Here is a 26,155-nt window from a genome sequence, read left to right as displayed (position 1 = left end):
ACTTTAAAAAAAAACATAGTTGAACTCAGTAAAAGAATGTAGAATGGTGGTGACCAGAGGCTAGGGGGAGTTATGGGAGAAAGTGGAGATACTGATCAAAGCATATAAACTTTCAGTTATAAGATGAATAAATTCTGAAGTCCTAATACACAGCATGGTAACTAGTTAACAAAAATGTATACTTGTAATTTGTAGAAAGTAGATCTCAAGTGTTCTCACCACACATACACACACACAAATGGTATAATGGATGTGTTAAATTAGCTTGTGATAATCATTTCACAATATATAAATATATCAAAACACATCTTAAATATGTACAATTTTGTCAAACCTCAATAAAGCAGAGGAGTAAAAATGGGGGAAATGTGTAATAAGGCTATAAAACCCTCAGCATAAAAATGTAACTCTCAAAACAGATACATGGAAGAGTAGTCACCAAATTAAGTGATTACATCTGGAAGTAGATTATACATGAGCTTCTTTCTGAGGATAATAGTGAATATGAATGGGAACACCAACAGTATGCTTGAGGTATCTATTAAGGAAATAACTGACAAAGCAAACATTATCTAAATGTTTATTTTTTTCACCATGAAAATTTAAATATACAGAAGGAAACAGAAGATAAGAACCTTACCTATAAGCCCACAACCAGTTTAAGTTTTTAAGAATTGGCCATAATTGTTTAAGTGATTAAAGAAGTGATTAAAAGGTATCTCCCTTTGTATCCTTTCTCAATCTCATTTTTTTCATTCCCAGAGGTCACCACTGTTCTGAATTTGATTATTTCCATGAGTGTTATTATACTATTTCCACATTGTATTTAGCTTTGGGAAATATACCTAGCATTGATTTGCATGTTTTCAGAATTTATATGAGTGGTACGGTATTATACAAACTACTCACTAGTTCAGTTTCATTAATACTGTTTTTTGAGATATATCCATGTTGATAGAAGTATCTCGACTTCATTAACTTTAACTTAGGTTCTAACTTATATTCACCCTGGTTTTTTTGATTACCTTAAACTTTGCAATCACACAATGCTGAAATGGACCTTCATATACAGTTCCCTGAATACATGAGACTCTATAGAGGTATTAAGTGTGGAACTGCTGGGTCAGAGTATATCCACACCTTCAACTTCACTAGATATTGTTTAATTATCCTAAATACTACTTCCAGTAGCACTGTATGAACATTCCTATTGCTTTACATCTTCCCAGTAATTGGCACTGTGATACTCTTACAAAAATGTGATTGATATACCTCATTATGGTTTCATTTGCATTTCCTTTACTACAGTAATGTATATAGCCAATTATTCTAACACCCCCAAGTCCATCCTTTACTGGTATGAATTATATGCAAAATTCCTACAAATGGATCAGATTCATTTTCTTGCTGTTTTTAAAAGTTCACAGTTCACATACAAATTTCAGAACAAAGTTGTGAAAGGGCAAAAAGGTCTAATAATTTTGGGTTTAACTGCATTGAATCCATGAATTAGTAGTAACTGACTACTGAGTCTCTTCAGCCTAGACTATATACTACTAAATATTTTAGTATTGTTGTTTTCTGGATCTAGAACATCTACTTTTTTATATGTTATTACCTATCTCATTAACTAACTCCATGGGGACAGTCTTTGTATTGATCACTGTTATGTCATGTCCAAAACAGTGTCTGGCCAATAGGAGCTACTCAATATTCACTGAATGAGGAAGTATATATGTATATAAATACATGTGTGCATATGTCTGTAGTTTTTCTCCCTTCAACCCCTTTGACTTTCAATTTTACCCACTGGATAAAAACTTTACAAACTCCATGATTTTTCTATGGTGTGGAAAAGTTTAAATGCTATTAAAATTATCTAGATTCACCTATACAATTACTTGGGATTGGTGTTTTATGGGACAGCATGAACGTCCATATTTTTTTGGAGTTGTGACTCTTTATTCTTTTCTTCATCTAAATATAAGTTGTGTATTCTTCTCAGTGACTCATTTCTTTTAATTGATTCATTGAATTCTCTTTAGAAACTCCTTAAAACTGGTTTTAAATATCACAGTTCTACTACTTGTGTCTATATTGATTCCTCACCTACACAGTCTCCCACTTATATTCTAAAACTTGTAGGTCTTCCCAATTCTGATCGTTGCTTCCCAAGGATGTTTTACTTTGCCCATTAAGGAATCCTGCTTTAGTTGTGAGGGTTAATATTATTTTGTGTTTGTAAAACAGTGCCTGGTGCATAACAGACACTCAGTGCATTTTAGCTATAACAATTTATTGAATATCAGCTATTTCTGATGCACTATGTAAAGTACTTTACATGCAAATTTCTTAATATGCATCATTCTACAAGACTATTTAATACACACATTTCTACAATATAGTATCCTTTATTATCCCTATGTTAAGAATTAAAGAAAACCCTGAGGTTTGGATGAATCAAGCAAAGTACTCACTCAGTCACATAATGCCCCATAGTTGTAGAACTATGATTTTTCAGAATCTAAGCTCCAAGGAAATACCTAGTGTCCAAAGTGGGAGAATGGAATAAAATAAGGCTGAAAGGTATATAAGAACCAAATAATGAAGCACCTCATAGACAGTTTTAAAGACTGCAGATGTTAGCAAAACTAAGAACAATACAAAAACCCAAAAAAAGTTAACTGGAGGCAGTGATGTGCATATTCTCTATTTCAGAAAGATGAATTTGGGTGCATGATGGGAAATTAATTTAAGGGTACCAACAGTTGATGCTGGAAGACCTGTTGGAAATCTTACAGCAGTGATTGATCCAGGTGAGATGAATCTCTTACTAGGGTAACATCAGAGATGCAGAAAAAGTACGAATTCTGGGAATATTTATGATACAGGGTTTACAGGACTTGGTGATTGACTGGATTGGGTGGTGAGAGTGACTCCCCAAGATGAATTCTCTGATGATGAGCAAGGTGTGCATGCTGCCTGAAAGTTTTCTTGCATTCTTTACATTCATATGGTCTCTCTCCAGTATGAATTCGCTGATGTTGGGCAAGGGATCCACAGTAACTAAAAGCCTTTCCACAAACATTACATTCATATGGTTTCTCTCCAGTATGAACTCTCTGATGTTGAGTAAGGGATGAATCATTGCTAAAAGCCTTCCCACATTTAATACATTCATAGGGTTTTTCTCCAGTATGAACTCTTTGATGCTGAGCAAGGTAAGCAATCTGGCTGAATGCTTTCCTACATTCCTGACATTTATAAGGTTTTTCTCCAGTATGTATTCTCTGATGTTGAGCAAGGTGTGAATTCTGGCTGAAGGCCTTCCCACATTCCTTACATTCATAGGGTCTCTCTCCAGTATGTATCCTCTGATGTACAGTAAGGTATGCACGAAGGCTAAATGCTTTCCCACAGACATTACATTCATAAGGTTTCTCACCAGTATGAACTCTCTGGTGTTGAGCAATGGATGATCTATTGCTAAATGCTTTCCCACATTCAATACACTCATAGGGTTTCTCTCCAGTATGAACTCTCTGATGCTGAGCAAGGTAGGCAAACTGGCTGAAGGCTTTCCTACATACCTTGCATTCATAAGGTTTTTCTCCAGTATGAACTCTCAGATGTTGAACTAGATGTGCATTCTGACTGAAAGCTTTCCTACATTCCTTACATTCATAGGGTTTCTCTCCAGTATGAATCCTCTGATGTTGAACAAGATTTGATCTCTGGCTGAAGGCTTTCCCACATTCTACACATTTATAAGGCTTCTCTCCAGTATGAATTCTTTGATGAAGAGTAAGAGATGAGCTCTGGCTGAAGACTTTTTCACAGTCATTACATTTTAAAAGTTTCTTCTCTGTATAGATACTTTTGGGCTCAATGGCCACTAAATTTTTTTTAAAGCTCCTCTTATGTGTGTCATGTTTATGTACTTTCTCCTCTTTGGTGATTATCTGCTGTGCGTGAAGCAGTGTGTTCAGATGGAAACTTCCCCAAGATTTGTTATATTCTTGTCCTCTTTTATCAACAGGGGCTTCCCCATAAGTGACTGTCTCTTCTTTGAAACATGCCTTCTGAGTCACTGGTTGCCTCTCAAAATAGGCCTCACATTTCCATTCTTCTCTCAAACTAGAGTACTCAAGACCACAGCTTCTAAGTTTTTCTATTATCTTCTGAGATGACTGTGCTTCATAAATGTCCTCCTTTGGGGTTAATTCTCCAGTCTCACCCATAGATTTCCAGCCTAAAAAAATAAGAAAAAATGTCTCCTCTTTTATGTACTAGAAGGTATATTTATGAAAGCACATTCATAAATTAAATTATGTGAATTTTAATTGCAAACAAAACCCATAAGAACACTGGCTTTCATAGTTCTGAAGTATGCAAGAAAAGAAACTGAAAATAGGTGACACAGAAACTTGAAGAGGCATGGTTAGTATTATTAGAATATCATTAAGGTAAATCTCAGGTCAAGAAGGAATTATGAAGGTGGTTGGACTTGGTTATAAATGTATTTATGTATGAATGCTACAGGCACTGAAATAACCTCCACAGCTGCTTCTTTCAAGAACATTCATTGAACTCAATGCCAGCTACTGTTTTTGATGTTTCTGATACCACAGTAAACAAAAAAGAACCTTACCTTCATGGACCTTATATTCTTGGGGGGGGGCAGGAAATAAACACTAAATAAGTAAATTTATTGTATATTATAAACTACTTAGTGCTACAGAAAAAAATAAGCAGGGCAAAAGAGACCAAGGTTATTGGTGAACTCATTAATAAGTTAACATTTAAGCAAAGATTTGAAAGAAGTGAATAAGTTGCCTTACTAGATATTTGGAGAAAGAGCAGAAGAAACAGTATAGAACTAGAAGCATGTTTGATATATTTGAGGTATAGCAAGAAGGCCAGTGTGGTTGGAGAGTAGTAGTAGCAACATGAATTCAGGAGATAAAGGATAAAAGAATAACCTTCAGAGGCCTCCTAAGGAATTTGGCTTTTATTGTAAGTGGGATAGCCACTAAACAGTTTTGAGTAGAGGAATTATTATCTAGTTATAGTTTAATGACAACATGGGGAGGTGAGGAGAAAGGGGAGAAGCAAGGGGACTTATTATTGTAGTAATCCAGGTGAAATGATGATTCAAACCTGAGAGATATGAATGGAGGTATAGAGAGGTGGTCAGATTTTTAGGAAAAGCCAAAAGGATATCCTAACAGATTGAATATGGAATCTAACAGATAAGACAAACATGCCTTCAAAGTTTACGGTCTGAGCAATGGAAAGATGGAACAGCTATCAACAGTGATAGGCAAGGCCTTGGGTTCAGCAAATTTATGTGGTGAGGTATGGAACACCTGAAGTTCAGTTTTGAACATAATAGGCTTGAGGTGTCTTTTAGACTTTGAAATGAAAATGCTGTGAAGGCAGATGGACAAATGAGACTTAGTTTAAAATAGAGGTCTGCACTAGAGATCTTAAATTGGGAGTTGCCAACATGTGATGGTATTTAAAGAGACTGTATTAAGAGAATGAGTATAGATAAAGAGAAGGGGAAAGGAGCAAGGAATGAACCCTACAGCATTCCAACACTAAGATATTTGGGAAAAGAGAAGCAAAGGAGTTAAGAAGTAATGAGTGTAAATAAAAAGAAAAGCAGGATTGAACATTAATGCCATATGACATTAAAGATATAAAAACCAACTTGTTCAACAACACACTGAAAAAGAATAAGATACATTAAAATAACACACATAGGAGTTGGAATATTAGTCAAAAAATGTCACAAAAATAAGAGCTAATAATAGTAACATTAAAAAGAATTATGTATATGTTGCGACTTACAAAACACATGAATCACTAAATAAAAGATGCATGATAGAATACAGAAGCTATGGGGAGAGATTGCTATAATACTTATACTTCTTTATTTTTTCAAATAAGAACATATTCATAATTTTAGAATCAATTTTAAAAAGCAATAGAAGAAAGCATACAGAAAATAATTAACCTCAGAAGATACATTTAACATTGACAACAACAAAGAGGGAAAATACCTAGAAATAAAAGTACAAGAAATAAGCAAAAGCTTTACAATTCTAGTGAGACCCTCCCCGAAATTTTCTGAATGGAGAAGATGCAGACTTTTCTTTTGTATATGAAGAATCAACAGCATAGAGCCATGAATTTTCATGAAATTTATCTGTTATTCCGTTCAATTACAGAGCCCCACTGTGATTTTTTTTATAAGAATTGTATAATAAATAATTTGGCAGGTCTTTGCCACTAGTTCCCAGGAGGTAGCCTTTAAAACCTCTAAACTCCCAGAAGAGTGTCTTTGTTATTCATGTTGAGCCTCTTGGACAACTCATAGCTTTTACTAATAAGGTGACTCATGATACACCCCTCAATAGTTTTTGCTGAGATGAATCAGGATGGAAGCTAGTCATACCTGAAAAACCAACCATGTGATTAGAGGGTTGGAGCTTTGAGCCACCAGGATATCAGCCTGACTTTTGGAAGGGGAAAAAAGGTTGGAAGTTAACCTACACTGGGCAATAATTTGCTCAATCATGCCTACATAATGAAACAAAAAGCAAAACCTCTGGACACTGAAGCTCAAGAGACCTTCCCACACTGGCAATATTCTTTTGAAAACTGAAATGCCTGAAAGGGCCTCTGAAGACAACAGAAGCTTCATGTTTGCAACCTTCCCAAACCTCACCCTTGCTGCCTTTCCTTTTGGCTTGTTCTGATTTGTGTCCTTTATTAAAATAAAATTGTATTCATAATATAGCTCTTTCCTGAGTTCTGTGACTCATTCTAGTGAATTATCAATTCTGAGGGGTGCATGTAGGCACCCCCAAGTTTGTAGTCAGCTGGGCAGAAATGATGATGTCCCTGAGGACCCCCAAATTTGCACCTGATGTCTGAAATGAGTAAGTAGTCTTGTGGAGCACCATTCTGTCAATTTTGCAGTTTGAGAGTCTCACTGCAGTTATTTTTTTTAATCCTAAAATTCATCATTAAAATAAACACGTACCTAGATAGACTGTATGTTAGCCCATAAACAAGTATTAATCAATTTTAAAAGACTGAAATCATACAAATTATCTCTTCTATTCATAATGCAATGAAGGTAAAAGTCAACAGCAAAATGTTATCTGGAAAATTAGATATGTAGAAATTACACAACACACACTTAACCAATAGGTCAAAAAAGAAATCACAAGGTAAGTTAAAAAAACATCTTTAGAAAAATGAAAATAAAAACACAACATACCAAAATATTTGAGGTGCACCAAAACCAGTGCAAAAAAGGGAAATTTGAACATAAATGATTACATTAAAAAAGAGACAGCTGTCAAATCAACAACCTAACTTTCACCTTAAACTAGTAAAAGCAAACTAAAACTAAAGCTAAAAGATGAAAGCAAAGACAAACCAGAGAATACAAAAATAACAGAATATAATTTTAAAAATCAAGAGTTTTTCTTCAAAAGGATGAACAAAACTGACAAACCTTTAGTTAGAAACCTTTAATAAGAGAAAAAGACTCAAATAACTAAAATCAGAAATGAAAGTGGGATCATTACTACCAATTTTACATAAATAAAAAGGATTATGAGACTACCAATAGAAAACCTATATGCCAAATTTGTCCAACTAGATAAAATGGACAAACTAAGAAATACAACATATGAAGACTAAAACATAAAGAAATAGAAAATCTGAAGTCCCAAAGCTAGTAAGGCATCGGATCCAACAAAGAAAAACCTAGGGCCAGATAGTATCACTGGTGAATTCTATCACACACACTTAAAGAATTAACACCAATCCTCTTCAGACCCTTCCAAAAAATTGAAGGGAAAAGACTTGCAAACTCATTCTATGATGTCAGCATTACCCTGACACCAATGCCAGATTAAGACACTACATGAAAACTATAGACCAATATCCCTTATGAATATATATGTAAAAATCCTCAACAAAATACTAGCAAACTCAATTCAACAGCATATTATAAGGATTATATACCATGAACAAATGAAATTTATTCCTGGACTGCAAGGACGGTTCAACAAAAAGAATCATTGTAATATGCTATGAAGAAAAAAACCTCCACAATCATTTCAATTGATGCAGACAAAGAATCTGACAAAATTCAACACCCTTTCATGATTAAAACACTCAACAAAGCAGAACACAAGGAAAGAATTTCAATGTAATTAAAAGCCATATATGAAAAGCCCACAGCTAACATTATTCAACAGTAAGACTGAAAACTTTCCTGTAAGATTAGGAACAAGATGAAGATGCCCACTTTCACCACTTCTAGTCAATATAGTACTAGATGTTCTAGTCAGAACAGCTATGCAAGAATAGAAAACAAATAAAAAACATCCTGATTAGAAAGAAGTAAAATTATCTCTGTAGATGACATGATCTTATATGTAGAAACCCTAAAAATGCCACACACACACACACACACACACACACACACACACACACACACACACATACACACACAACCTGTAGAACTAATAAACAAATTCAGGAAAGTAGCATGATATAAAGCCAACACATACAAATCAGCTGCATTTCTATACACAAACAAGGAACAATATGAAAAGAGAATTAACAAAATGATTCCATTTACAATAACATCAAAAAGAATAAAATACTTAGGAATTAACCAAAAATGTGAAACACAATGAACACTATAAAACATTGCTGAAAGAAATTTAAGGAGACATAAATAAATGGAGACACCCTATGCTCCTGGATTAGAAGACTGAATACTGTTAAGATGTCCTCACTACTTAAAGCTATGTACAGATTCAATGCAATTCCCATCAAAATCCCAATGTGTTTTCCAAAAAAAAAGAAAAATCAATTCATATGAAACCTCACTGGACCTTAAAAAGCCAAACAACCTTGAAAAGGAAGAGCAAAGCTGGAGGTCTCAAACTTTCGATTTCAAAACTTTCCACAAAGCTACAATAATCAAAATAGTGTGGCACTGGCATAAGGATAGACTTGTAGACCAAAGGAATAGAACACAGAGAGCCCATAAATAAAATTCTCATATATATGACCAAATGATTTTTGACAGCAATGTGAAGACCATTCACTGGGGAAAGGACAGGCTTTTCAACAAATTGTGCTGGGAAAACTGCATACCCATGTGCAAAACAATTAAGTTGGATATTTACTTTACATCATATACAAAAATTAACCCCAAAGTGATCAATGTAAGACCTAAAACTAAAATAAACTAAATGTAAGACCCAACACTAAAATACTCTTAGAAGCAAACATAGGGAAAATTCTTTATGACAGTGTACTTGGTGATGATTTCTTGGTTATAAAACCACAAGAATAAACAACAAAAGAAAACTGACTTCATGAACATTAAAAACTCGTACATTAAAGGACACAATCAGCATACTGAAAAGACAATCCACACAATGGGGGATAAAATTTGCAAATCAGGTATCTGAAAAGGGTTAATACCCAGAACATATAAAGAACTCCTACCACTCAAAGAGAACACGATTAAATATGCAAAGGTCTTGAATAGACATTTCTTCAACAAACATGTACAAGTGGCCAACAAGCACATGAAAAAATGCTCAATATCATTAATCATTAGGGAAAGGCAAATCAAAACCATGAGATAGAGGAGGGGCTCAAGATGGCGGCATGAGTAGGGTGGTGGAGATCTCCCAAAACCATATATATTTTTGAAAATACAACAAATACAACTATTCCTAAAAGAGAGACCAGAAGATACAGTACAACAGCCAGGCTACATCTACATCTGTGAGAACTCAGCATCTCGCAAAAAGGATAAGATACAAAGCCGTGACCCAGGGGGACCCTAGCTCACTGGCAGGAGAAAAAGAATCAGAGTGGCGAGGGAGTGGAAGCACAGGTCTGCTAAATAACAAGCCCTAGTAATCTGATCAGGGAGCACAGACACACATTACATGGTGTTCTGGATATTAGAGACATGGCAAAGTAAAATCCGAGATGGAGACTGCAAGCGGGTCCCCACAGCCAGCTCCCCTAGGACAAAAGAAAAGCGGGCACTTTTTAAAAGTCTTAAAGGGACAAGGGTTCAACAGCTGGGCAGAATCGTCCCAGCATACTCAGCCCAGCGGGCTGGGAATCTTGAGAAACTTCAGGCTCCCTAAACCTCTTGGGGTTAATGCAGACCCAAAGCCCCTCATGGCATTAAGCAGCCTGCTGTTCATTACCTGCAGCCAGCACTGCAAGCAAACCAGCTGACCCGCCACAGCTGCAAAGCAGCCATAGAACCCTGCCCACAGCAACCAGAGTCTTCTCCCAGCGTGCAGCTAACCAAGACAGACAGCAGAAGCCAGAGCAAGTTCTGGAAGGCACAAAGGGGTGCTGTTCTCGCAGGAGCGCACACACAGCATGGCTGTGATCCCCTGCAGTGCGCTAGGCTATCCCAAGGGCCGCCCTGCCCACAGCAGCTCAGGAAACTAAACCAGAGACTGCGCCCAGTGTGCAGATAAACAGCCCAGACAGCAGAAGCTGGAGCAAGGTCTGGAAGGCACAAAGGGGCACAGTTTACAGGAGTACACACCCGGCATGGCTGCAACACCCCGCAGAGTGCTAGGCTATCCCGAGGGCCACCTGGCCCATGGCAGCTGAGAAGATTATCCCAGAGACTTCTCTTGGTGTGTGGGTAGATGGCACAGGCAGCGGAGAAGGGCAACGCAACCAACAAGCAGGAAGGGACTTTGTTCTCCCAGCTGACACACGCGTCACCTGCCTGCAACCACTTCTATCACCATGAAAAGGCAGAAAAATCTGGTCCAATCAAAAATCACTCAGACAATCCAAGAGAGAGGGCCGGTTGACATAGATATAACCAATCTTCCTGAAAAAGAATTCAAAATAAAAGTCATAACCATGCTGATGGACCTGCAAAGAATTATGCAAGAGCTAAGGGATAAAGTCTGGAGGAACATAACAGAAATGAAAAAATCTGTAGAAAGGCTGAAGAGCACACTCAACAAAGTGCAAGAGACTGTTCATGGAATAGAAATCAGAGAACAGGAATACAGAGAAGCTGAGGCAGAGAGAGAGATAAAAAAAGATCTCTAGAAATGAAAGAATATGAAGAGAAATGTGTGACCAATCCAAATGGAACAATATTCACATTACAGGGGTACTGGAAGAAGAGAGAAAAAAAGGGATAGCAAGTGTCTTTGAATAATTGCTGAAAACTTCCCCAAGCTGGGGAAGGAAATAGTCTCTCAGACCATGGAAGCCCACAGATCTCCCAACACAAGGGACACAAGGAGGACAACACCAAGAAATATAATAATTAAAATGGCAAAGATCAAAGACAAGGACAAAGTATTAAATGCAGCCAGAGAGAGAAAAAAGGTCACCTACAAAGGAAAACCCATCAGGCTATCATCAGACTTCTCAACAGAAACCTTACAGGCCAGAAGAGAATGGCATGATATATTTAATGCAATGAAACAGGGGGGCCTTGAACCAAGAATACTGTATCCAGCACGATCATCATTTAAATTTGAAGGAGTATTAAACAATTTCCAGACAAACAAAAGTTGAGGGAATTTGCCTCCCAAGAACCACCGCTACAGGATATTTTTAAGGGATTACTCTAGATAGAAGCACTCCTAAGGCTAAATAGATGTCACCAGAGAAAATAAAATCACAGCAAAGAAAGCAGACCAACCAAATACTACCTAAAGTCAAAAAATAAAATCAACTATCCAAAAAGCAGTCAAAGGAAACACAAAAGAGTATAGAATAAAATACCTAACATATAAAGAATAGAGGAGGAAGAATAAGGGAGAGAAATAAAGAATCATCAGACTGTGTTTATCATAGCTTAATAAGAGAGTTAAGTTAGATGGTTAGATAGTAAAGAAGCTAACCTTGAACCTTTGGTAACCACGAATCCAAAGCCTGCAATGGCAATAAGTACATATCTATCAATAATCACCCTAAATGCAAATGGCCTGAATGCACCAATAAAAAGACACACAGTAACAGAATGGATGAAAAAGCAAGACCCATCTATATGCTGCTTACAAGAGATTCACCTCAAACCCAAAGACATACACAGACTAAAAGGGAATACTGGAAAAGATATTTCATGAAAACAATAGGGAGAAAAAAGCAGGTATTGCAGTACTTGTATCAGACAAAATAGACTTCAAAAGAAAGTGAAAAGAGATAAATAAGGACATTACATAATGATAAAGGGGTCAGTCCAACAAGAGGATATAACCATTATAAATATCTATGCACCCAACACCTACATATGTGAAACAAATACTAACAGAAGTAAAGGAGGAAATAGAATGCAATGGATTCATTTTAGGAGACTTCAACACACCACTCATTTCAAAGGAGAGATCAGCCAGAGAGAAAATAAGGACACAGAGGCACTGAACAGCACACTAGAACAGATGGACCTAATAGACATCTACAGAACTCTACACCCAAAAGCAGCAGGATAAACATTCTTCTCAAGTGCACACGGAACATTTTCCAGAATAGACCACATACTAGGCCACATAAAGAGCCTCAGTAAATTCAAAAAGATTGAAATTCTACGAACCAACTTCTCAGATCAAATAGGTATAAAACTAGAAAGAAATGGTACAAAGAAAACAAAAAGGCTCACAAACACATGGAGGCTTAACAACATGCTCCTAAATAATGAATGGGTCAATGACCAAATTAGAACAGAGATCAAGCAATATATGGAGACAAATGACAACAAAAGCACAAAGCCCCAACTTCTGTGGACACAGCAAAGATAGTTCTATGAGGAAAGTATATAGCAATCCAGGCCTTTAAAGAAGGAAGAACAATTCCAAAAGAATAGTCTAAAGTCATAATTATTGAAACTGGAAAAAAGAACAAATGAGGCCCACAGTCAGTAGAAGGACGGACAGAATAAAGATCAGAGAAAAAATAAATAAAATTGAGAAGAATAAAACAATAGAAAAAATCAACAAAACAAAGAGCTGGTTCTTTGAGAAAATAAACAAAACAGATAAACCCCTAGCCAGACTTATTAAGAGAAAAAGAGAATCTACACATATAAACAGATTCGGAAATGAGAAAGGAAAAGTCAAGACAGACCCCACAGAAATACAAAGAATTATTAGAAACTACTACGAAAATCTATATGGTAACAAGCTGGATAACCTAGAAGAAATGGACAACTTCCTAGAAAAATGCAACCTTCCAAGACTGACCAAGGAAGAAACAGAAAGTCTAAGCAGACCAATTAACAGCAACGAAATTGACTCGGTAATCAATAAACTACCCAAGAAGAAAACTCCCAGGCCAGATGGATTCACTGCTCAATTTTATCAGACAGACAGAGAAGACATAATCCCCATGCTCCTTAAAGTTTTCAAAAAAATAGAAGAGGACAGAATACTTCCAAACTCATTCTATGAAGCCAGCATCACTCTAATACCAAAACCAGGCAAAGACCCCACCAAAAAAGAAAATTACAGACCAATATCCCTGATGAATATAGATGCAAAAATATTCAACAAAATATTAGCAAACCAAATTCAAAAATACATAAAGAGGATCATACACCATGATCAAGTGGGATTCACCTCAGGGATGCAAGGATGGTACAACATTCGAAAATCCATCAACATCATCCATCACATCAACAAAAAGGACAAAAACCACATGATCATGTCCATAGACACTGAAAAAGCATTTGACAAAATTCAACATCCTTTCATGATAAAAACTCTCAACACAATGGTTACAGAGGGCAAGTACCTCAACATAATAAAGGCCATATATGACAAACCCACAGCCAACATCATACTTAACAGCAAGAAGCTGAAAGCTTTTCACCTAAGATCGGGAATATGACAAGCATGCCCACTCTCCCCACTCTTAATCAACATAGTACTGGAGGTCCTAGCCACAGCAATGAGACAAAACAAAGAAATACAAGGCATTCATATTGGTAAAGAAGAAGTCAAACTGTCACTATTTACAGATGACATGATACTGTACATAAAAAACCCTAAAGAATTCACTCCAAAACTACTAGAACTAATATCTGAATTCACCAAAGTTGCAGGATACAAAATTAATACACAGAAATCTGTTGCATTCCTATACACTAACGATGAACTAACAGACAGAGAAATGAGGAAAACAATTCCATTCACAATTTCATCAAAAAGAATAAAATACCTAGGAATAAACCTAACCAAGGAACTGAAAGACCTATACCTTGAAAACTATAAGACACTCTTAAGAGAAATTAAAGAGGTCACTAACAAATGGAAACTCATCCCATGCTCTTGGCTAGGAAGAATTAATATTGTCAAAATGGCCATCCTGCCTAAAGCAATATACAGATTCAATGCAATCCCTATCAAAATACCTACAAGACACTAAAGAGGAATTAAATAGGACTGCAACAAATGGAAACTCATCCCATGCTCTTGGGTAGGAAGAATTAATATTGTCAAAATGGCCATCTTGCCTAAAGGAATCTACAGATTGAATGCAATCCCTATCAAAATACCAACAGCTGGAACAAATAGTTCTAAAATTCATATGGAACCAAAAAACACCCCCAATAGCCAAAGCGAACCTGAGAAGGAATAATAAACCAGGGGGAATCTTACTTACCAACTTCAAGCTCTACTACAAACCCACAAAGCCACAGTAATCAAGACAATTTGGTACTGGCACAAGAACAGACCCACAGACCAGTGGAACAGAATACAGAGTCCAGATATTAACCCAAACATATATGGTCGATTAATATATGATAAAGGAGCCATGGACATACAGTGGGGAAATGACAGCCTCTTCAACAGCTGGTGTTGGTAAAACTGGACAGTTACATGTAAGAGAATGAAACTGGATCACTGTCTAACCCCATACACAAAAGTAAATTCGAAATGGAACAAGGACCTGAATGTAAGACATGAAACCATAAAACTTTTAGAAAAAAACAGGCAAAAATCTCTTGTACATAAACATAAACAACTTCATTAACATATCTCCCTAGGTAAGGGAAGCCAAAGCAAAAATGAACAAGTGGGACTATATCAACCTGAAAAGCTTCTCTACAGCAAAGGACACCATCAATAGAACAAAAAGGAACCCTACAGTATGGGAGAATATATTTGTAAATGACATATCCGATAAAGGCTTGATGTCCAAAGTATATAAAGAGCTCACACGCCTCAACAAACAAAAAACAAATAATCCAATTAAAAAATGGGCAGAGGAGCTTAACAGACAGTTCTCCAAAAAAGAAATACAGATGGCCAACAGACACATGAAAAGATGCTACACATCGCTAATTATCAGAGAAATGCAAATTAAAACTACAATGAGGTATCACCTCACACCAGTAAGGATGGCTGCCATCCAAAAGTCAAACAACAACAAATGTTGGCAAGGCTGTGGAGAAAGGGGAACCCTCCTACACTGCTGTTGGGAATGTAAATTAGTTCAACCATTGTGGAAAGCAGTATGGAGGTTCCTCAAAATGCTCAAAACAGAGTTACCATTTGACCCAGGAATTCCACTCCTAGGAATTTACCCTAAGAATGCAGCAGCCCAGTTTGAAAAAGACAGATGCACCCCTATGTTTATCGCAGCAGCACTATTCACAATAGCCAAGAAATGGAAGCAACCTAAGTGTTCATCAGTAGATGAATGGATAAAGAAGATGTGGTACATATACACAATGGAATATTATTCAGCCATAAGAAGAAAACAAATCCTACCATTTGCAACAACATGGATGGAGCTAGAGGGTATTATGCTCAGTGAAATAAGCCAGGTGGAGAATGACAAGTACCAAATGATGTCACTCATATGCGGAATATAAGAATAAAGAAAAACTGAAGGAACAAAACAGCACCAGAATCACAGAACGCAAGAATGGACAAACAGTTACCAAAGGGAAAGGGACTGGGGAGGATGGGTGGGAAGGGAGGGATAAGGGCAGGGAAAAAGAAGGAGGGCATTATGATTAGCATGTATAATTAGCATGTGGGGGGCCATGGGGAGGGCTGTACAACACAGAGAAGACAAGTAGTGATTCTATAGCATCTTACTACGCTGATGGACAGTGACTGTAATGGGATGTAGTGGGGGGACTTGGTGAAGGGGGGAGGCTAGTAAACAATGTTCTTCATGTAATTGTAGATCAATGATAACAAAAGGAAGGAAGGAAGGGAGAGAGGGAGTGAATGAGAGAGACAAGGAGGGAAGGAGAAGGGAAGGAAGAGAGGAAGGAAGGAAGAGGGAAGGAAGGAAGAAGGGAGGGAGCAGTGGTATTGACAGATGTTTACAATGACCCTAATTTTCTTTGGAACTTTACTCCTCCATTGTACCTTTCGGTTTCCTATGTCAATCTGAAGATCCTTTCTATATCACAAAGCCTCTTAATGTCCTCTTCTCCAAATATTTTCTAGCTTCTTACTTGTATTTTTGTTAAAGACCATCATCCTCCCAGTTACCCAGACTCCTTGGCCTCTCACCTTTCTCTGAGCTTCCTTTATGTCAACTTTCTTTTCATATATGCCTTTTGTATTGTACCTCTGCTACTAGCCCATTAATTGATTATTTATATAAATGAATAACACCCTAGCATCATGCAAGTACCCTGTCTTAAAGTACAAATTCAATAAATGTCCATTAAAAGAATGAAGGAATGTATGAACTGAATATTAGGAGAAAAGCGCTACATTTGGAGGTATACTACTATTATAATAAAAGCAGCTAACAGCTTTTGAGTTCATAATATGAGACAGGAACTGTTCAAAGCAGTTTAAAAGTATTATCCCATTTTATAGATGACAAAACAAAAGCACAAAAAGGTTAAATAACTCGCCTGAAATTTTACTGCATGTAAGTGTCAAAATCTGAGACTATACTTCAGTTGCAGAGCTCAAAAATTTATCAGATTAGGAAAAAGTTATTTAAAGACTAGAAGTGGCTTATGAAACTCGGAAGAAATTGGACTCAGAGAATAGATAAATGAGTCATTAGAAAGGAGATTCGAATTGTGAAAGGAGAAACAATTAAGAATAACAAATTTGGGAGAAAACTGAAAGGCCCCAAGTTTCTACTCAGACCTAGAACATTTGAGAAGAATATGCTAACAAAGAAAGAATGCAGAAGAGGTGATAGCTTTGGGTGGAGCTGCAAAGGTTGCCTGTTTCCTCTTCACTCACCTGGGCACAAGCCTTTTGCCAGCTCTCTCCTCACCATCCAGGGCTCTTTTCCTTGTTCCAACAATAATATCACACTTGGCTTGGAAAAGCAAAGTCCTGCATATATGAAAGGAAACAGAATTTGGGCATGCTGTGGATATTCTAGAATGTACATCCAATCTTTTAATCACCAAGGAAGAGGAAGCTTAAAGTCAGCCAGAGAAAAATGTATAAAGGACAAGTATTCAAAGGATAGGAAAGCAGAAGCTTCCATTACATTAACAACGGACCCGTTCACTGCCAACTCCACAGATATTGTTAGTTTGGCACAGGCAGCAGACACTCAGCCAAGCACTGCAGATGCTATGCAAAAATTCACAGTGGTAGTGGCAATGAGTCCCCTGTGACCAGAAGCTATTTTGTACAATATTCTTACCCAGTGACACCAAGAGCCTGTAGTTCTCCAACATCACATTACTGTACAGATGTCTCTGAGAAGAATTTAGACAATCCCACTCCTCTCGGGAGAAGTCTACAGACACATCTGTGAAGGTCACCAACTCCTAAAATGAAATAAATAAATAAGGTGAGATAACTTCATCTCTTATCATACTCCCCTGGTTCATTCTGCCCCAGGCATACTGGGCTCTCCCAGATATTACATCCTCGAGTCAAGGCTTTTGTACTATTCAAATCATTCTGTATAAAAATAACAATGCTCTTCCATTAACCCTGTTTCATTGTTCTCCATGGCACTTAATTATTTTGTTATTTATTGTCTGTCCCCCACCTCCACTAAAATGTAAAGTCCATGAGGACAAAGTATGTTTTCATTTTGGTCACTATTATATCCCCAGTTTACAGAACAGCATCTGGCACACACAAGGCATTCAGATATTTGCTGAATAAACTGAATTAATGGAGGAGTGGTCTGGAAAGTTCAAGAAGCTATAAGAGGATCAAAAGTGAGAACAAAAAATGCTATAACTCTGAAAATTGTACTAGACCAAGAAGAGCAAATAATTAATTCCATTAAAATTCAAATACTTTAATCTAGCACTTAAAATTTTGTGTAGAGAAATAGGTGTTCCATTCATAATACTGCTTTTGCCTATAGGGGCTGGGCAAAGTTCTTAACAAGTTGGGAGTTAAGCTGTGATTCAGCTGGGTTCTAGGTTTCTATAATGTGACCACCTGCTGATGGAAATATACATGTTTGTGTTTATGTATATGTATGTGTATATATACATATGTGTATGTGTACATACATGTATATATGTATATTTTCTTTTTACAAAAATAGAGGTGAATCTGTCCTGGCAAGAAAAAATTATTTACTAGGTATTTGATACAATATCTGTTATAGTTAAGAGAAACTCTACAGAATAAAAATTCTTGAAGGGTTTTTCAACACTCAGTAACTTTTTTCTTATTTCATTATATGAAGTAGTTTGTGAATTTCTCCATCTCTGCCGCCTAGCAGTAACACCCCTCATATGTTGCAGAAATGTTCCTGTTAACAGTTGAGTTTGCATGGCATGCTTCCAAAAATGTTTCTCTTAGCATATATAAATGTATATAATAAATGTATGAATATTTATATACATGACACACATTTTTCCACTGACTGAGCTAATTACAATGTCAATATAAGGAGTTTCAATTCTAACCTTAAATATTTGACTTCTAACAAATACCTGGTTTCAAAACCATTCATATTATAATCAAACCCAGGCTGAAGTCAACAGTTCCCTTCACCTTATTGCACTTACAGAAAAATGACTTCCAGCTGAGAGGATAGTTCCCCTAAAACCTGTCACATGGTGACTCTTATTTCCCACATCCCACATATTACAGCACCTGGAGGTGAGCCCAGTATCCTCTTTGCTTCTTAAACTTGTTTCCAAATCATTATCTCCTCCTCCTCCCTAAAAGACACCTAGCTTTAAATCTCATAAAATCAGACTATATCAATTACCATCCCTCCTTGTTCCAGACACCAATTCTCTTGTCATTCTTTGAACACTCCAGCACCTGGCTCGTTGACACTCTTATGTACTCCTATCATACATAATTTTTGGTCATTTCAATATCCATATTAATAATTCCCCCAACAACCTGGCCTCTCAGTTCTCTGTTCCCTCTCCTCCAATAATCCTGTCCTCCACACTTATACCATTAAGTCATGGTCATGCCCCAGACCTTGTCATCACCATTTAGTACCAAACCCTCCATAATACCAACGCTCCCACTTGGGTAACTTTGACCCCACTGGAACCTCAAATCATTGATCTTACCACCTTTTCACTGTTCCTCATACCCACATACCCTCTCTTCTAGCACAACTATCTGTTATAATCACCCCCATGCATACACTCTCAACTTCCCTGTTCCTCTCTCTTTAAAGTGTATTCCCCTGGTTAAACCACAACCATCTCTCAGCATACTGTTTCTGTACCCTGCACAGATGACTCTGTTATAGAAAATCATATCAACCATGCTAATTTATCTCACTCTAAACTCACGATCACTATCCTCAAGTGAGCCAAAATGTACCGGATACATTTCTCCTTTCTCTAGTATATTCATTACCCCTCTCTCCCAAATGACCAATATTTCCCCTCTTCTCAATCTTAATACCTCCTTCCCATCCTTATTCTTGGCTAATGATCTTGCTTTCTGTTTCACTGAAAAAACCAAAGCTATTCTAAGAGAATTTCCACAAACTCTCATATCTACATATCTATCTACCTGCACCTGTGCCCATATGCTCTAACTTGCTTATTACTTAAATGAACAGCTCACTTTCCCAGCAAAGGCACCCCCTCCACTTGTACTCTAGACCGAGCTCCTCTCTCCTATTCAAGCAGTGTTCCAGCAATTCCCTCCTGCCCTTTTCAAGTTTCCTTTTCAACTGAATCTCTAACATCAGCCTGCAAACGTATACGCATCTTGAAAAAACCTTGTCAACCACGATTTCTCTTTCAGTTACCACCCATTTCTCTTTTTCCCTTACAACTAAGTTATTTAAAAGAGTTGTCCACACTTTCTATTATTCCTATCCCTGCCATGAAGAGGAACGACACAGTAGGACATGCGTGTGTGACACCATCACTTCGGCTGCTCTGCTGAGAACAGACTAAGGGGAAGTGAGGGTGGAGGTAGAGAGACGAGGTAGGAGAGCACAGCATATACTCCGGGTAAGAGCTGATGGTTCAGACCAGAACAGAAGCAATGATGGTAGAAAAAATTGGTCAGATGTTGGATATATCTTGAAGGCAGAAGAAACTGCTGTCATCAAAGTGGAGGCTCACACACAAAAAAACTGAACCCGAGGTATTACGGAAATGGCCTGGCTGATGTTCATGGAAAGACGACAATAGAATCTATAAAAACTCTGGCATATATGAATAAAGTCCATTCTGCTTCTACCAAAAACAAAAGAAAACAAAATAAAAGCTTTTGTCACTAGACTTTTGCTATCTGATGTCCTTGAAACATGGTAGCCGTCTGCTCCTAAATCAGAGAAATGAAAATGGGCTAATAGTGGTTGAAAGATAATAGAAAGGGCTAGGGGGAACCCAAGATGGACACTTGGTTCTTCCTGGCTCCCTGGCAAATTCTGTTTTTACCTCTTCCCTTTGGACACCTGCAGTTGGACTTCATTCGACTGCTACTTAGTATAGGTTATCAGCAGGTTCTTGTAATCCTGTTTTTTGGAAGGGTAGAAGCTTTACCTATTTGCCATGCCACCATCTCATCTGTAGCTAAGATACTGATAGAGAAAATTAGACCAACCTCTGGAATTCCTTCTCCCTACATAGTGATAGGGGATTTTTTACTTGACAAATTACCCAGCAGGTGTATGCCTTCTTGACAATACCACAACACACCATCCACAATCCTCTGGATTAGTAAATAGTATAAATGGAATTATAAAGACCTAGCCAAGTTTATGAAAGCCTTAAAAATTCCTTGGTCAAAAGTCTTCTTACAGTGCTTTTGAATCTGAGTTACACTCCCTTTGGAAAACATAAGCTTTTCTCTTTTGAAAGTGTAACAGAACGACTTATGCATCTTTCCCCAGTGGCCTTACTCTTTAGTTATAAAAGGAGCAAATCCTTACTTATTGCCAAGAACTTATTAAAGCTGTTAATAAAAATAAATCTTTAGTAAAACAATATTTTTAAAATAACAAGGAAAATGACCTCTACCTGACAGAATCCAATCTGCAGATTTTGTATACTGAAAAAGACATCTCCACAAAAGTTTTTTACAACCCTACTGTAAAGATCTCTTTCAAGTACTTCTTGTGAAGCCAAACTCCAGGGACTTGACTCCTGAATCCATGTTTCCTACCTAAAAAAAGGCTAATCCACCTGAATGGTCCAGCACTCCCTCCCATCCCTGATCTCAAACTCCACCTGATCAGGAAGAAAAGCCACTGGCATCTCCAAATGGACTGCTTCCACCCAAGAGTCCGGACCAGACTTGTATATTCTAAAATATTCAAAATCACCCTAATCTATATTTCTTCTGTTTCCTTTCCTGTCAGAAATCTAAAGTCCAAGCACCATTATAAATTTTTTAGAACTTGTTTACTCAGGCTATTGCTTTTACAAAAATAAGGGCCCTGAGTGACCCAACCCCAATTTAGGGGAGATAGTAAAATGATGGCTCAGGACATAGGGCTCATGATTTAAACCATCTTTCAGACTGCACTTGTTGCCCTACTTTTAATTAAACTTTGTACTTGTTCTTCCCAATTATGTAAGTCTAGAAACCAGAGCCGAAATGATTGCTGGGCAGATTGAGTTAGCCACCTATGCCTTTCCAGAAAAACTTATCATTTTTAAGAAAACTGAAGATCCCCATGAGAGTTGACTGATAGTGTCTGTCTGTCTATCTGACTCTCTCTCTCTCTCCCTCTTGTTGCCCATTAATTGGCCTGGGATATCTCACTTCATCCAATGTTACCTTAAATTCCCTCCTCCGTGGGACATGACTTCTTAGGAATGAGCCTTCCTAGCAATGTAGGACAATGCCCTAAACATAAAAGGGCCATTTTAAAACATACTTAAATTCAAAACAGACATTCATCAGCAATGATTTCTATGAAATATTTTGATGAAAAGGGGGAAATAAGGAAAAATTCTGAAATGTCCTCAGTTAGGCAATATAAGGGCCAGAGAATGAGGGAGAGAGAAAAGGGAAGGTCATTAGTCAATAGCTGCGGGCTGTAGCTAACCAGAAACTCCAGATTCCTGGATGAAGACATTTCAACAATCATCTAGAAGGTGCCCAGAATCTCCACATCACCCCTGTGTATGACAAGTAACTGACCACCATCCACAACCAATCCAGGAGCCTTGTCTATGGACTAACTGCTTCTTCCCAGACTTTCCCCACTTCAAATTAGCCCTTCTTTATTTGCAGCCAATGTAATTTAAAAGAACTTTTTTTCCTTGAGACTCTTCATAAATGTGCCGTTTCTTGAGTCTGGCAGACAAGCTGTTCCCGTTAACTGGCCTTGTGGCTGGTGAAGTGGAAACTTCCTGTCCCAGCGAGGTAGTTCATGGACATGGGACAAGCATCATGATTAATTTTGCCTGCCTATAATGAAAAATGCCGAGATATGAATAGTATAGTAAGAACAGGAGGGACTCCATCTTAAGGCTAAGGTTCCATTTTAAAAACCAGGGAGTTAGGAGGTGATATTCCTAATGTATTTTATGGTAATTAGACAATAACCGACCCTATCTTAAGGCAGGGCAAGCAGTCCTAAATGATGTCTTCACTGCTTGAGGGTAATCACTGTCTTGGAGAAGATAAATTTTTTTAGAACTTGTTTAATCAGGTTATTGCTATTACAAAAATATGGGCCTTGAGTGACCCAACCCCAATTTGGATCAAGAAATTCCTTGTGTTAAGTTTACCTGACAGAATATCTAGAGGACAGACTACAGACAGTGACATAATGTATCTCAATGGAGACAGACATCATAAGACCACACGTTAAGCCTATGCCTCACTCCCCATCACCCTTTGCCCCATTCTTGAAAGCCTTAAAAGACAGAATCCTAAGTCCTTAAGCACACCTCCTCTCTGAGGTTGCCTGCACTCCCTTCTAAGTGTGTACTGTCTTATATCAAATAAACTTTGTTGCATAAGCTGACTGAACTTGTCTTTGAAATCTTCTCCATGATAAAGACAAGAACTCTCCAACCTCCACCTCCAATGGTAAATGCTTTTGTCATTTTGCTATTTCATTTCATTTTCTAGACTTAAGCACTAGTCTTCACTCTCTCTGTTCTACTTCAGACAAGTAGGGAAAGAGTTCCCGAGATCTGTGATTTGCGCTTGCAAGTTCCCATCACCTGGGTGACCTGGACAGGACTGCAGCTGTATGATCGTGCTCGTTAGTAGCCTGCCTGAAAATCTCCTTTCTTCACCTTTGGCAAGTTTTGAGAACATAATTTCACTCCATCCCGTGCTCTGCGGCTCCCCCAAATCCTGGAGTGTTAAAGGCTTAGTCGCCATGCTCTGCAGATTCAAGCAGACACTGGATGCCAGGTGAGCCTGGCTTTAGGAGTTGGCAAGGGATTTGCCCTATGCCCAGCAGGAGTTCAATGAGCTTTCCTTTCCTCCCTCTGTTCTTCCTTGCTCTGTATGTACGGCCTGTGCAGCTGCTGCCATTTGCTACTACTCTTGCTTTAATGAATTCTTTCCTTTCCTACACTCATCTGACCTGCTGGAGAAACAACCAGAGTCAAGAACCCTCCCCCAATCCAGGTTGAGGTTTTATCTAGTGCACAGGGAGAGACCTCCCCAGACACAGCTGCCGGGACACCACCAGGACTCAGCCCTTATATGGCTAGATCTGTAAAAGCTCAATAAACCCTTTTATTTCAGAGATCGTTTGGTGTCTAGAGTTTTTTGTCAGAGCTAGTGTGGCTAGAACTGAGTGAGTAATAGACAGGGTGGGGCAAGTTGGATGAGGACAGAGAGACAGTCAGGAACCATACTGAGATAGGCAAGGGCAGGGCTTGACCTATAAATCAGATCCAAGTTATACAAAGTTAAGTACTTGAGCTCCTGCTCCTCACCCTAACTGAAGAAAAGTGTTTCCTGACTATTTCCATTAAAAAGGTTGAGCCATTATAGGAATGCAGAAGCAGGATTACCTAGAGAAAGAATTCAGCTGCTAATGACTACTAATGCTAGAGGCAAGGCCACACTAGTCCACACACCAAGATGATCTCCAGCGGTGACCTTTCACAGACCTTCCCCTCATTATGATTCTAAAAATCACACCCAGGAGCAGAGATGTAACATGCTAATAAGACACGTGATGATGTATGAGGAAGCATGTTCTGCCAAATAAGCCTGCGTGTCCAAATTTCTGAAATTCTTTGCCTCTGCATGCTTAGATGTCACCCTTTCACGCTGCAATTTAGTTGTCTTCCCCAACCCCTCCTCAGAGAGCCAGACTGAGAATTCTCCCCTTTGTGCTATCTCCCTTGTGTTCAAGCATAAGCCCCAGTAAAGCCTTGTCCAAGCCACATTTTGAGTCTGAGCTAATTGTTCTAGTGTGAGGAACTCAAGGACTCTAGGTGGGTAACAATACTATATAGGGCCCTGCAGACAGTGCAAGGACTTCAGCACTTATCCTGAATAAGATGGGAATCCACTGGAGCGTAGACCTGATAGGTCGGTAACCCAGAAGTGACACAACTGGCCACCCGGGAAAGTTTCACAGAAGGAAAGTTGACTTCTGCTTGTTTTGAAAAGCAGGAAAAGATTTCATTAAAGCAAAAACACGCACTCACCTGGTACGTGGCTTTAAGAAGGTCAACAGCCATTCTTTCCTCCTCCTGGCTCTTCCCGTGGGAAATGGCGGTGCCCTTAGATGACTGAGATGGGGAAGAGAACACGAGAAACTAGGCTTTCCTTGAGCATTCAGAATCACCAGCCTAGAATTTCTCCTCTTCTCTTTCCTCCTGTTGCACCCTTCCCTCCAAGAGAGAAAGCATAATGGGGACCTAGGAGTCTGTCCACATACAATTTAACCCATGCCTAAATCACTCCCTAACTTTTTACTGTAACCACAGATTTACATAAAGATACACAACTAATAAATAACAGCACCAAGATTAAATAAAGGTCTTCCTGACTCCAGTCTTTCTCCTCTCCAAAAGATCAGTGGTTCTGAAACTTGGTGGCACTAAGGCATCATCTGGCTAACTTTAGAAGGTATTGTGGCACAGAGTCTCACTCAGTCCCTCCACATATTCAGATATTGTTAAAAACTACAGCGCCAACTACCCATCACAGTCAGTGGCCACGGGTATGAGCAGTCTCACACCGTCAGCCTCTCCCACAGCCCCAAGCCTCAAACACTTGGGCATAACCGACGGTCTCATTCACACACCCGACGCAAAGAAGCCGAGGGAACTGGAACAACAGAGAGGGACAGAGAGTACCCTCCCACGCCCACTCACAGTCCCACGCTCTGTGGCACCAAGCGTAGACTCATTCGCACCCAGTTACACAAGCACGATGTGTTCAGGCAAATCAGGTGGACAGTCTGACAGTACGGTACCAACACAGTCACGGCGGACGGCCCGCTAGCCGACGTCCAGGTGACCCACAGGCCACTCAGCCCACTGCCTACCTGCAGAGCTGAGATGCGGGAAGATCCGGCCCCCGCCCCGAAGGCTCGGGCAGCCTCCATTCGGGCCCACCTCCTGCCCCGGGTCTGATGGAACCCAGCCCCCGCGGGCCCCGAGAGAAGCTCCACGGCCTCCGGAGGACACAAAGGGGCCGCCCGCCCGGTGCTCGCTGGGGCCGCTGGGAAATGTAGTTCAGACCAGAAAGAGCCGCGGCGCGGCGGAGTC

At 38.7% G+C, this 26,155-nt stretch overlaps 1 protein-coding gene across 4 annotated transcripts; it reads right to left on the bottom strand.

Moving 5' to 3' along the window:
* Positions 1-566: 566 nt before the first annotated feature.
* On the bottom strand, positions 567-26,155 carry ZNF570 (zinc finger protein 570). 4 transcript variants are annotated; one of them, XM_036885763.2, is made up of 5 exons: positions 25,933-26,155; positions 25,088-25,171; positions 17,695-17,821; positions 17,280-17,375; positions 567-4,252 (listed from the first exon to the last, which is right to left on the bottom strand). In XM_036885763.2, the coding sequence occupies exons 1-5, from the start codon at positions 25,990-25,992 to the stop codon at positions 2,895-2,897; spliced, it is 1,725 nt and encodes a 574-aa protein (XP_036741658.2). In that variant the 5' UTR covers positions 25,993-26,155; the 3' UTR covers positions 567-2,894. The 4 variants fall into 4 exon arrangements, with proteins under 4 accessions (XP_036741658.2, XP_057349450.1, XP_057349449.1 ...); XM_057493467.1 differs by having other exon boundaries at positions 25,088-25,273; positions 25,933-26,154; XM_057493466.1 differs by having other exon boundaries at positions 25,088-25,268; positions 25,933-26,154.

Source organism: Manis pentadactyla, chromosome 15 (genome assembly GCF_030020395.1).
Source record: "Manis pentadactyla isolate mManPen7 chromosome 15, mManPen7.hap1, whole genome shotgun sequence".
NCBI lineage: Eukaryota > Metazoa > Chordata > Mammalia > Pholidota > Manidae > Manis > Manis pentadactyla.
This window is presented reverse-complemented; position numbering and strand designations above follow the sequence as displayed.

Bases quoted from the DNA above. Each gene is read 5' to 3' on its own strand.
- ZNF570 (XM_036885763.2), bottom strand. From the start codon at position 25,992: ATGGAGGCTGCCCGAGCCTTCGGGGCGGGGGCCGGATCTTCCCGCATC. The intron at 25,172-25,932 runs GTAGGCAGTGGG...TCCCCATCTCAG, and splicing joins CCCGCATCTCAGCTCTGCAG to TCATCTAAGGGCACCGCCAT. The intron at 4,253-17,279 runs GTGAGTGAAGAG...TTATTTTTTTAG, and splicing joins GGCAAAAGGCTTGTGCCCAG to GCTGGAAATCTATGGGTGAG.